General features: G+C 37.2%; 1 protein-coding gene across 3 annotated transcripts in view; it reads right to left on the reverse strand.

Moving 5' to 3' along the window:
* LOC105039053 (probable sucrose-phosphate synthase 1) overlaps window positions 1–11,587 on the reverse strand; it is a 29,911-nt gene extending 18,324 nt beyond the window's left edge. For 2 of the 3 annotated variants that reach the window (XM_010915030.4, XM_010915029.4), the window contains exons 1-11: window positions 11,267–11,587; window positions 11,024–11,113; window positions 6,433–6,674; window positions 4,843–4,906; window positions 3,948–4,646; window positions 3,683–3,796; window positions 3,343–3,474; window positions 2,998–3,174; window positions 1,318–1,371; window positions 1,174–1,236; window positions 105–1,040 (exon numbers count right to left, since the gene is read on the reverse strand). In XM_010915030.4, the coding sequence (XP_010913332.1) occupies window positions 105–1,040; window positions 1,174–1,236; window positions 1,318–1,371; window positions 2,998–3,174; window positions 3,343–3,474; window positions 3,683–3,796; window positions 3,948–4,646; window positions 4,843–4,906; window positions 6,433–6,674; window positions 11,024–11,113; window positions 11,267–11,449 (2,754 nt within the window). In that variant the 5' untranslated portion in view covers window positions 11,450–11,587. Of the gene's footprint in view, window positions 1–104; window positions 1,041–1,173; window positions 1,237–1,317; window positions 1,372–2,997; window positions 3,175–3,342; window positions 3,475–3,682; window positions 3,797–3,947; window positions 4,647–4,842; window positions 4,907–6,302; window positions 6,403–6,432; window positions 6,675–11,023; window positions 11,114–11,266 lie in introns of those variants that run through there. The other variant, XM_019848459.3, reaches the window with a different exon arrangement.
* Between the last annotated feature and the right edge of the window lie 867 nt (window positions 11,588–12,454).

Genomic DNA, 12,454 nt, shown 5'->3' on the forward strand with positions numbered 1-12,454 from the left:
ACCAGTGTTATATACTTCAAGTAATAATATTACAAGTTTATACCGCTAAAAACACATATCAATTTTTCTTAGAAAGAACTCTAGCATGCAAATAACAGACTAACCAGTGCTGGGTTCTTCACTTTAAATGCATGACAGAAGGTAGATGAACGTTGGTCATCTTCAATGACAATTTGTTCCTCACTTTCTCCCTTTTTCTCAACAACTGAAGCAGCCCAACGAACTAAAGTCTTTCTCAGTCCTTCTCCACCCCAGCGATACTCAATCTGTGAATGATAATCATCATCGATTGCAAAAGGAAGCTCGGAAGAGCTAAGCATTTCATCAGAATTTGGTGACGAGTAATAGAGATCACTGCCACTATTGCATATAAAAGCATCAAAATCAGTAGGAGGGATGCCTCCGGAGGTGAGAATAGTGTGTATTTCAGATATTGTCAGCGATGTTGACAATACGAACCCAACAGAACCTGACATCCTGTCCTTATGCGCAGCCTCAAATACACTCTTAATAATCTCAATAAGATCTTCATGAATAACAGAATCCAGGGCAATAACAAAAATATGTTTTCTTCTCCTCAACAGTGGTAGCTTACTAGAATTTTCACTGGATGCGTCCTTATGATTGGTTCTTATGACACTCTTTGACAGTTTTGCTACAAGACGTTCCAGTTTACTCTTTTCATTAACAGCACTCTCTTCAGATTCTAAGGCGCCATTATCTTCAGCCTTTTCACCATCTAAAGATAGTTTTAAGTTCAAGGATATATCTTGAATATCCCTCAAAGAATCACCCGGTGAGTCTGATTCTGAATTTTCAAACCCATCTTCACTCCTTTTCCATTGAGGATGTCTTGGCCTGAAAGTAGCTAACCTTGATAAGTAGGTCTTGCAATGCTCTGGCCAAGAAAATAGGTGGATATTTTTCAGCCCATTCTGTCGACATCGTGCCCAAAGCTGTTTATCAGAAACAAGCTTATAAAGTGCATCAGCAATGGCTTGCTGATCACGGGGATCGACAAGGAGACCATTGTCGAGAACCTGAAGCAAAATTCAGTATAAATGCTTAGGTAAAGAAACAAATGATGTTTCACCAAATGTAAGAGAACAGATGCTAACATTTTGTACATTAAAAAGAAAAAAAAAAAACAAAGATAAAAAGTCATAGACCAACCCGATGTATATCAACAGGACCTCCATTTTTAGTGGCCACAATAGGAAGACCATAAGCTGCAGCCTGCTCCAGCAAAGAATGTAGATATGCTGTTAAGGGAAGTTCATTTATATATTAAAGTAGTAGAAGAGATCAAATTGTAACCTCTATCAAGGTGAGGCCAAATGGTTCAATGAAAGCAGGATTGATGAAAACACCCTGCAGAAAACAAAATCTGTCAGGTCAATGAAACTATATGGTGTGCAGCACGATTGAAGAAATATATCTTGGTAATAAGAGTAACAAGGATTTAAAGTGAATGAGCCAAGGTTCGCAATCATGGTACCAGACCCTGTACCAGTACCATGTTGGTATGGTGTTAGCATGTCTGGTACAGGGTCGGTTTGGCGTATAGATACTCAGTACATCCCTTACACCCAGCATAGGTTGGTACTGGTATTGTATGGTACAGCGGGTACAAGGTAGTACATATTGGTACTGCAAACCTTGGAAAGACCGTATGCTCACCTGGAAAGGGGGAAATATATCATCAATGTTGTTAGCATTCTAAAGGACTTGCACTCATTTCTGACATAAGTCACATGTAACCAGGATGCTACTATTCTCAACCAGATGCCAGTTGGTTCAAGGTAAGGTTTAGGTTCCAAGCCATCTTAATAACCATACAATATATCACATACTCAGCTTCAACTTAAGTGAACACCATTGCAATGAGTGATATCACGTCTGTTATTTTTCAAAACTACATGGGTTAACAAGTTTTCACTGTTTCATTGTTTTCTTCTTTTGTTCTGTATGATGTCCAAACCAATGTTACATTTTGAAACAACAATCTTTAACTCTGTCACAACCGACCATCAAGAGATGCTCCACGACTCTCAAGTTGATTTAGGCAAAAACAATCAGTTATTAATATAAGGACTGCTAGAGCAGTTACATGGAAAGCACTATTTGCATTATCCGAACTATGTTACATATGGAAATATATTGCATAATTACAAAGAATAAAACAAGAAAAATAAGGAGTGATTTTAGTCTAGATCTTACATAAAATAATAAATATAATTTATTGAAACTCTTCTTGCAAAAGAAATGACATGCTGCATATACTTGCTCAACATTAGGGTAATCTTGCACGGATAATGCCTCACAAGTTTAAGCATGAAGAGCATCTCTTCAAAATTAAAGAATATATCTAGTCCAAGAACCTAGAAGTGCAAGAATTTTTGTGTAGCCACCATTCTATATGGTAGACACTTATTATGTGCATTGATTATATTTTTCTTTCAGGTCTGGTTAGAAGATAATGCCATCAGAGGACAAGTTGCTAAAGAAGGGCAAATTTCTTCAGCTTTCTCACCCTTTCTCTCTCTCTCCCCCCCCCTACAGAATGGTAATGCCGCTTACTCTTTTTCGCTTTTATTCTCCTCACAGATGATAAAAGAAAAAAATTAATAGTTTATACAATCATTCAAAACTTAATCAAATGGAACATTCCAGGCTTTCAATAATAACTCCTATGGACTGTGATGCCAACCCCACATTATTTCTCAATAGACAATTAGACAAGATATATGCAGCTGTGCACAAACATATTACCTCCTATGGTTTGATTTGATTGGTGACATGCACCCAAGATAAAAAGATTAGAAGTGACACAGCCTGCAACAATTCACACAGGCTTTCTCCCTCCCCCCCCTCCTCTCACTCTCTCACTCTCTCACTCTCTCACTCTCTCACTCTCTCTCTCACACACACACAATGAGAAGCTTACTTGTCAAAGGACTGCTAAATTTTGATAATTGACTAACATAAGAAGCATACCTTCGTCTTTGCTGCCAACCGATAAATGTCAGGAACTTCAGATTGCTTGTGATGCTTAGGATATGCCACTTGTCCATATAGATCATACTTGTCAATTAATTTGAGCACTGAAGTCAGGACAGCAGCATTTGTACTTGACATTTCATCAATGGCATCACGATTACCCATTATCAATGTCTGCAAAATATGAAGTTCCAAAAACATCAGAAAGCAACTAAACATCAAAAAATGAAATTATTTGTAACTTTGATGGACAAATCATCATAATCGATTGACAGAATGAGAGTAATCACACAACACTAGCTAAAACGAATAGCTATACTAAGAGCTTTAGCTTCCACTTACAAGGTTTGCAAGTTCCCTCAAAGGGCGGCATTCACCAAAAGCCTTCACGAGTGTTGTGATGTTCTTCTTGGGGTCTGCTCGTGCAAGAGCAAGGATCATAGGTTTGCGAGGGTTGGTAAAGAACCGCATTATCTGCCAAAGGTAAATAACACAAAGCTGTGAACAGCAGCAAGCAAAAGCAAACCAGGGTAGATTGGATTTTTTTTCTTTTTTAATCCCTGGGGGTGGGGGGTGGCTTAAATAAGTTAAATTAGAGACTATATTTCTGTCACAGTTATGGCAGAAAGAAGATACATTATAATAGTTTCATGAACAAGGACTCTGAAGTAAATTTCTGGACCTCAGACCAAATAGGTGGATCTGGAGATGCTGAATTATCCTCATTTCCTTCAACTTCATCCATATCACCATCATGTACAATAATATGATTGAACTCCATTCCAGGAGGAATTATCTGCAAAAAAGCAAATAGATTATTTACTGGAACAAAACAACAAATGACCTCCAATTTAACAGTCAAATCAAATGCATGAACTGAAACCTTGCAAATAAATACATTTGGAAATTTCTAAAAGAGAGAGCACTAAGAAATGTAATATACTTACAACCATACGAGGCATGTAACGGCCATAACAACTCACACCACGCTTAAGTCTAGCTCTCAGTTTGCGCTCAAGAATCACATCAAAACCATCATACAATTGCCACTGCTGTTCTATCTCTTGTCTAGTGCTTGTGATAACAACCTCAGAGGCATCAAGAGCCAGTTCCTCAGCCTCAATCCTACGCATTATTTTGTATGTAGAATTAATTTCTTCCCTTGTTTGTCGCCCTTGTTTCAGAAGTTGTTCTAACTTATCTCTCCCAAGAGAATGACCAGTGAATAACATGGGGATATTTAATGCCCCAGACAACAAGGCAGCAGAGTCGCCTGCATCAGCATAATGTCCGTGAATAACAACAGGCCATACCGGTTGTCCACCACCAATTTGTTCTCCTAGAACTTTGGACATCTGCATAATGTGGACGAGTGCACCATCAACAAATTCTTGAATATGTGGCCAAAGAAGTTCTTTAGGAATATATTTATCTTTTGGCCCAAAAGGAATGCGGATGATATAAGCACCACCACTCTCTCCAATTTCATGCATAAAATTTTCAGAGTTTCTTGAAGTCAGCATCTCTGTTGGTTCTCCATAACTCCAATCAACATCTGGTGCTGATATTTGCCTGGTCAGCAAATCGACCCGATAAACTCCAGGCATCGATGCTAAAGCCCTTGCAAGTTCAACAACATACTTGACCTAACATAATACAGGAAAGATCAGGTTATTTCATACGCTTAGAGCGCCCACTAAATTTTAAACACAGCAGAAAAGGAAACATAAGCAACAGATCTTCCTATCTAAAAGGGAAGAGATTATAAATATTTTTTTATGTAATGAATCTCAGAAGGAAAATCATTATGGATTTCAAAGGCAAACATCATGGCAGAGGTACCTGACCACCAGTATCAGAATCACGACCAAGCTCCATATTTTCACCACGTATCAGTCCATGAATGCTGCATGAAGTTGGGAAAAAAAAAATCTGTCAGAAACAAGAATGTGTGTGAAGAATCCACACAAGCCAAAGGTATTATCTGTTCTTTTTTTTTTTTGCTTATATATCCGTTGCATATTTCAGTTCCTTGACAATATTTACAAACTTGAGGACACAGAATCAAACCCAGTTTACACATCTAATGATTGTTATAATGTTGATGATGACAATGATGATGTTATCATATTGTGACTAATACTATTATTATCGATAAATTCATTGATGCTTCTGCTTCAATATTTTTCTCAAATAAATTCAAGTTTTAACTTCTGGACCTCTGGTAAAATATATATTGAGAGAAGATTGCCTTTTCTTTGGAAAGTACCAGGTCATATTATCGTACATGTCTGTCCATGTGCATAGGCATACATACATATGTACACACAAGTATTTACCTATGGAATAAAGGAGCCAGCTAAAGCATAACTATCATATCAAAACTAAGTATGAAGTCCCCAAATTTATAATATTACATATACTCCCCACATCTATATTGATTGTTGACACCATACCATCTGATACCAAGATAAAAATCTGTAAACAGACAACAAAAAAAAAAAAAGAAACTATTATCCATATTTGAACCAGCTGGTTCGGTGTGCACCGTATCAAATTGGTGCAAAACTAGATTGGTTTGCTGATTTAGTATGGAAACCAATCCGAATCAATCTGAATGGAACAGAACAAAACTGCCAATTACCAACCTGTACCACCCGGTTTTTGAGCAATACCATAAGAGAAGAGGGGCCGGAAGTTGTCTCAATACGGGATGTGTATCATACCATACCAATCTGATAATACGATCACAGACCTTGACCTACATCAAGATTTGCTATCTTAATATTAGACTCTGTACCGGTACCATCCTATTACAGTGCCGATACGCAGTTCGATATGGTACGAGACAGCATATCGGTGCGAGACCGATACATTATGGTATGCCCCATACCAAATGGTGCAAGGCGGTACAGCAAACCATGATCTACATGATTCATAACAATCTACAAGCTACCCTTTTCCTCATCATTTAAGTAAAGAAGTTTGACTACTTAAGAACTATTCAATTTGATCCTCCCACTTCCAAACTACCAATGTCATTTTAAGCATTCATTGCTACCATCTATTTCTTACATCCAACAAATAGTAAGTACAAAAAAGGGATCGATAAAATAGTCAAAAAGCAAAATCAGAATTGGCTGTTAAAAAGCTCTGAAAATTAAATTGTGAGAAAAATGCCTGCAGTATTATAAAATTTCTATTTTTCCACAATGAAGAAATTTTGTCAGTTTCATGTTTAGTGCTGCCACTTGAAGCCAAATTCCAGGTATACTAGAAAATACTAAGAGTCAAAAACGAACCTATGTCATTTTGCCGCCAATATGGTTTGAAAATGCATCGTCTAAACATGCAAATTACAACAGTAGCATGGCTAGACCACCAGAACAAAAACTTTTAGCTGTTGTAATTTCTTTAAGTTGAGTTCCATGCCTTATCAATACTATATAAAGTTTTCTTTCTTTAAGTTGACTAGCCCATGCCTCCATAGCATCAACAGAACTGATCCTAGGAATTCTGCCTCTTGTGCTATCACCATGAGCAGATAGATCGCTAACTACGTCTCCTTTCTCTCCTTCAGATAAGTCTTCAGACATATCAGCAGTTGCATCTCTGCGCCCTCTTTCACGTTCAAGACGGCGTTTAGACATGCGAAGGGCCTCCTCTCCCTCTATCTGCATCAGGCAACCAAAATAAAACATAGTAAGCAACAAGTTTACAATTAATAAGCATGTCTTCTCGGCATATTGAACACAGATTCACAAGTTTAGAATGATATATACTTCTTTTGATTTACCTAAAGTCTACCACCTTTGGCAACACAAAGTCATGAATATGGCAAACTGTTCCATCAGCATGTTACTAATTTCTTCATTTTGCAATTCTCAGTACATAGCAGAAAGCAGACACTTGACTTATTAATTTATTGCTGTCATATTCTGTGATGTCCTTTTACATGGTGGAAGCTGATGCTAAAGGAGCATCCTTCCGGGAAAGAAAAAAGAAATGAATTTAAATTATCAATAAGAAAAAGGAAGAAACATACTATGATAAAATACTCTGATGATCAGTCTGCTAATTTCTTTTAGTTTAGCATTTAAGCCTAACCTTGTCTTACCACTGACACTATAACATATCATGATATCTCCTCTTGACTGATTTATCTATGACAAGTGTAAAGACAAATTTTCTTGGTACTCACACTTGGCATAAACCCACTGCCAAAAGAAAGTCAAATATCCAACTATTAAGAAGTTTGAATACATCCCATTTTCCTGTGTGGCATATGCCCTCAGCAATTTTCTACATATTAATTGAGAAAGCTTTCAAACATAATGCCCTGTACTCTATGATGTGCATTTCCCAAGTCCCAAAAAAAAAAAAAAAATCATGTGGAGATTCTTACTTTTCATTGAATCTTTCATTGACCAAGCAAGAGAACTGATGCCATCATTACCCTTCCTAGCATAAAACAAATCTAGGAAGTTGACATCATCTTCCTTACTTTTTTTGTTCCAATAAGTGCTCCGATAACTTCAAAAGATCGATAAAATTTCATGCAGTACTATGTATTGCTATTGTTACTGTAAATAAATATTCCTTATTTTTTAGGACCTCATTAAATAAGCTAGTGACCCATTTAGTCCAATGTTTTCTCATGATTTTCCATATACTGATTGATACATCATCTGGCTGTAAAACTAAGAACCATGTCCTTTCAAACAAAAAAGAACCTTTCTTGGAATTTCTAACTGAAAATTTCCAATAGTTCTAGAAGGAAAATGTATGGAAAATTAAAGCCTATCAACATGAGGCCATTGTCATGCATGACATCATTGCACAATAGATATAAGCTAGATACAAAGAGAAGTAGTCAACACAAAAAGGGAACACCGGCCTCTAACCAGATAGTTGAATCTTTTCACATCAAATAATGTAGATAATTGCCAGCTATGGTAAAACTGCTATGCCGATTAGAAACACACATCCACTATAATGCCTCATCTGTTATGCAACTATACACCACTTACAACGTCATACTCCACAAAGATACATATTCCAAGATTTTCCAAGCAATCTTCAAGCCTTTCCAGGGTATGAATGATATAAGTTTTCATTGATAGTCTGTTGCCCCTTGCATATACAATTGCAACTCACATTTATCTTCTCAACTGAAATCTGTCTTCTGTATGCAGCAATCAGCATACCAACATGCATAAGTAGACTTTGTAGAATATTTTATGTGATCATAACTAGCAACTTCCCTTTTCACGTCATTTTCATGTGATACTTCTATGACTTCATCAAAGGGTAAAGCAATTTTAGATTATCTACTCTTAAGTCTTCAACTTTAGAGGATAACACTTTCCTTGGTTAAAATTTCTAAGCTCGTGATACCAAAAGGTGCAAGTACAAGACAAGGAATAACTGAAGTTCCTCCAAATATCCCACCAAACTTGTCTACCCCCACCATAATTAATTGAAGATGCCACCAACTCTTGACTCAAATACCTATCGGTTTCATACTACAGTTACAGTCAACAACTTTGGTTGAACAAAAAAGTTTACAAAAGAGGATAGAGTAACCAAGGGAATGAAAATAGTAAACTACTCATAGACATAAGAAAATAATGGGATATACATTAATGGCAAGCTTTGATAACAAAACAACCTTGTTTCCAAAGGAAAATATCAGGTCATCTCTTATGCTTCGGAATTTATGCAAATCTCTACTCGATTCTAAGCCCTAAACACAAAAGATCCATTAGTTACACTCTTATGAATGGCAACTATTTGAATTCTGCCTAATATATGAATCTGAATGGCAAGCCTTTGTTTCCCCACAATCATGACCTCCCATTTGATTCTGTCACTTGTTAATCAAATGTAAAGATAAGTCTTCATTGTTCTTGTCAAAATCTATATCTCTAACCAAACATATATTAAAAAAACACGCATTTCTTTATGTTTCACCTTATTATGATAACTAAATCAGAGAACAGGGCAAATCCACATAGCCATTATGATGTTCCACAATCCACAAAAGTTCGAAGGTCACCCCAGCCCATTGTTATTGCAGAAGATAAGAAAAGTTTGAAGGCAAATTGGACAGAAAACATAAGAAAAGTGATTTGCAAACATCATATTCTGTTGCAGGTTTCTCTTGAGCTCATGGAGATGCCACCAATGCTTATTGAGAAGAAGGGAACTCTACATCCTTTGGTTCTCATCAAATAGCGAGCATTGAGTAACTCCATCATAGAAACGTTAAGGCATTGAGCTAGGGAAGGAAACAGATAAACTATAGCTTGAAGATAAGATTTAAATGCCTGAATTGGAACAAGTGATAAGGGTAATTTAAATGAAATATACAATAGCCATGTGCCGGTAAGCATGCAATGTACACATGAAATGGCAATACATGATGGTTTTTCTGTTTGCCATATCAAAAAGCAATGCCTGATACCAAGGCACCATACTGTACTAGCAGCAAATTGAGTATCTCAGTACAAATGACTTACCAAGTGTCAGTACCATGAATTAGCCTGTAAAGACCTTGTACCAATATGGGACTGATACAAGTACTGAAACCAATGCTGTGAATGATGGTTTTTCATGCAAGTTCATTAAGTTATTTAGTTATAGTTTATAGATCTTATGTTTTGGGGTTACTTTAGAAAGAGCTTAGTGTTTGGTAATCTTACCTCTCACTCTTCCTATTTCTTCAAGGCCTGTCATGATTAGTGACTCTTGCCAAATGCTTATGCATTAACAATGAATACAACACATATTTTCTGAAATTCTATGCAGCTTCATAATAATGCCTATATGTTCCATCAAAACAAAACTTGATGAAGTTATCAAACAGATGACAATTAAAACTAGTATAATCCTATAGAGAACTTACCAATTAAACAGGAAGGTGATTATCTTTTAGATTCAGTGAGATAAGAAAATTGCACACTGAACACAATTTGCTAAGATGAAGTTGCCCCCATTTAGTGAGAATAATATTAATATAATCTATACCTAACATCTTGCTTCAAATTAACTAGAAAAATGAAGGAGAAATGTAGAATATACATACTCCACATAAAGATGATTTGTCATATTAAATATCTAGCTAGATAATACCATTTTAGCATCCGTTTTCTATTCTCTCAGGAAAGTTGGGTAAAGAAATGGATTCCTGTAAGAGTCAAGATTAAGGTTGCTTAGTCTGGTTGAATGAAAGGTGGAAGACAGAATAAGGGAATTTTTCCATGAAATCTCTATTCTTGTAATTTTTTTTCTTGAATTGTTTTGAACGCCAGTGTGACAGCTAGACAACTAATGTGACACGTTTTTCTTATGTCTATCCATGTGCACTGATTTCTTCTTTCTAAGATTGAGATGTAATACATCACATCAACATCACAATGCTGCATTAACAACACAGCCATAACCATCCGGGCTTTTCCCAACTCTTTGCAGTTGGCTTTATGGTCCAGCACTAACAACATCAAAACGACCCACGTTTGAGGTTCAATGTCTATGCACCAAATAAAAATGTGACAGTACTTCCTACTAGAGAGAGAGAGAGAGAGATCTCGCATAGTCACTGTCTATACTGATAACAAAGTAATGAGACAGAAATTTTTTGCCTCGCACGCTTCCAAGCACCCATGCAAACATAGAAGCACAGATGCCACCTAAACAAATATCCCGTCTCGTGGAGAAGAAGGTTTTTTAGATTGGATCGCCAACATCCTTTAGAGCCGAGCGATCAAAGAGACCATCCGAGTCTATATAAAACCATCAGAAACTCACACAACAAAAAATCAATTGATATACCGAACACGAAAATAGACCAACAAAATCAACATAAACCAAACAAATAATCCAAGTCTCGATCTAACCCCGGGAGAAAAAAAATAAAACATAAAACATAAAAACATAGATTTCATCCAACATACAGATAAATCAACAAACAAAGCAGAAACAGAAACATTTTTAATCCAAGAACAGAACAAAAATAAAACACCTGCTTCTTCTTTCGGGCCAGATTCCAAATCCTCCAGCACATGTTCTCCAGCCTCGTGTTCCTCTCCTGAGGACTCCTCATCGCCGCCGCCTACCCATACGATAATTAAAAAACACAAAAAAAAAAAATAAAGAAAACAGAGGAAAACAAAACAAGATCACTTCCGAATCTAATAAAATTTTTCGATCGAGAAGATTATTAAAAACTCAAAACTCAATAAATTATTAGAATCAGAAGCAGTACCCGAACCCATGTCTTGTAGAGATCGGTCTCGTCAAAGCCAGTGATGACTTCCTCGACGAAGTAGCGAGTGGGGCTGAACCTGCCCCTCTCCCTCAGCAGCAGCGACGACTTGGACGCGTCGATCGCCGGCCCCGCGTCCAGAATCGCCTCCAGATAGCTGTTGATCCAGTCGTTCCCCGGCATTACCGCCTTCGTCCGATGAACCCAGAGGATGAAGAAGCGAAGTAGAAGAGAAGAGAGAAGAAAGACGAGACTTTTTATTTGTTTTATGTCTACGGATTCCAATGAGAGAATATTTATAGTGGTGGGGCGGTGGGGGGAGAGAGAGAAAGAGAGCAAGCGACCGAGAGAGAGAGAGAGAGCGCAGGCGATGGGGAGGGGAGATGTACGAGATCGCGATAGTCTCGCGAAGAGCCGTCAAAACTGGATTTCTCCGGATTTCACCCCCTATTTTCGGAAATAATGAAATGTCGTCAGCGAAAGTGGAGGGGGGAGAGTGTAAAGAGTAATAATATTCGGAGGATTATGCCTTTGATGTCTTCGCGTGCAATTATTAGGTAGAATGAGCCCTCTGTTTTTGGACACGGCACATGGGCATGACGTGTCCCTGTTTGGACCTAAAATCGTTACAGGTTAGATGGACACGAATATTTGTTAGTTCCATTGGTTAGCGACCATGCAGTTTATTTCTGGACCCCTCTTGCTCTTGATGATATCTGAATTGTCGCGAAATATTTGTATGATAGCTTCAAACTGTATGACAATCCTTTTTATTTTATTTTATTTTTTTTTACCTCAGAATCTTGGTTTAGATGGTGCAACCATATTGCTGCGTATGGCAAGAAACTGGGTCCGATTTTGAATTATTCGATGAAAATCTTATTCTCCAGTACAATTCATTATTAAAAATTTAAGTTTATTGGAAGCTCGGCCTATCTAGAAGTATCTAAATGGATGCTGGGTGCTGAGATGATCTGTCCCGGATTACTGATGCTATAGTGGACAAATATTTCACCAAATTAGTCGTAGCTTCCAACCCTTCACATGCATGGAACTTGCTTTCTGTGGCTTTATTTTGTTTCATTTAGTTTGGAAGTGTAAGCGGACCCAGTAGCTCATATCCAACGGTAACTAATCTGATTTAGATTTGTTCGGTAATTAATGTCCATCTTCTCTCTCTCTTTTGGC

Source organism: Elaeis guineensis, chromosome 1 (genome assembly GCF_000442705.2).
Source record: "Elaeis guineensis isolate ETL-2024a chromosome 1, EG11, whole genome shotgun sequence".
NCBI lineage: Eukaryota > Viridiplantae > Streptophyta > Magnoliopsida > Arecales > Arecaceae > Elaeis > Elaeis guineensis.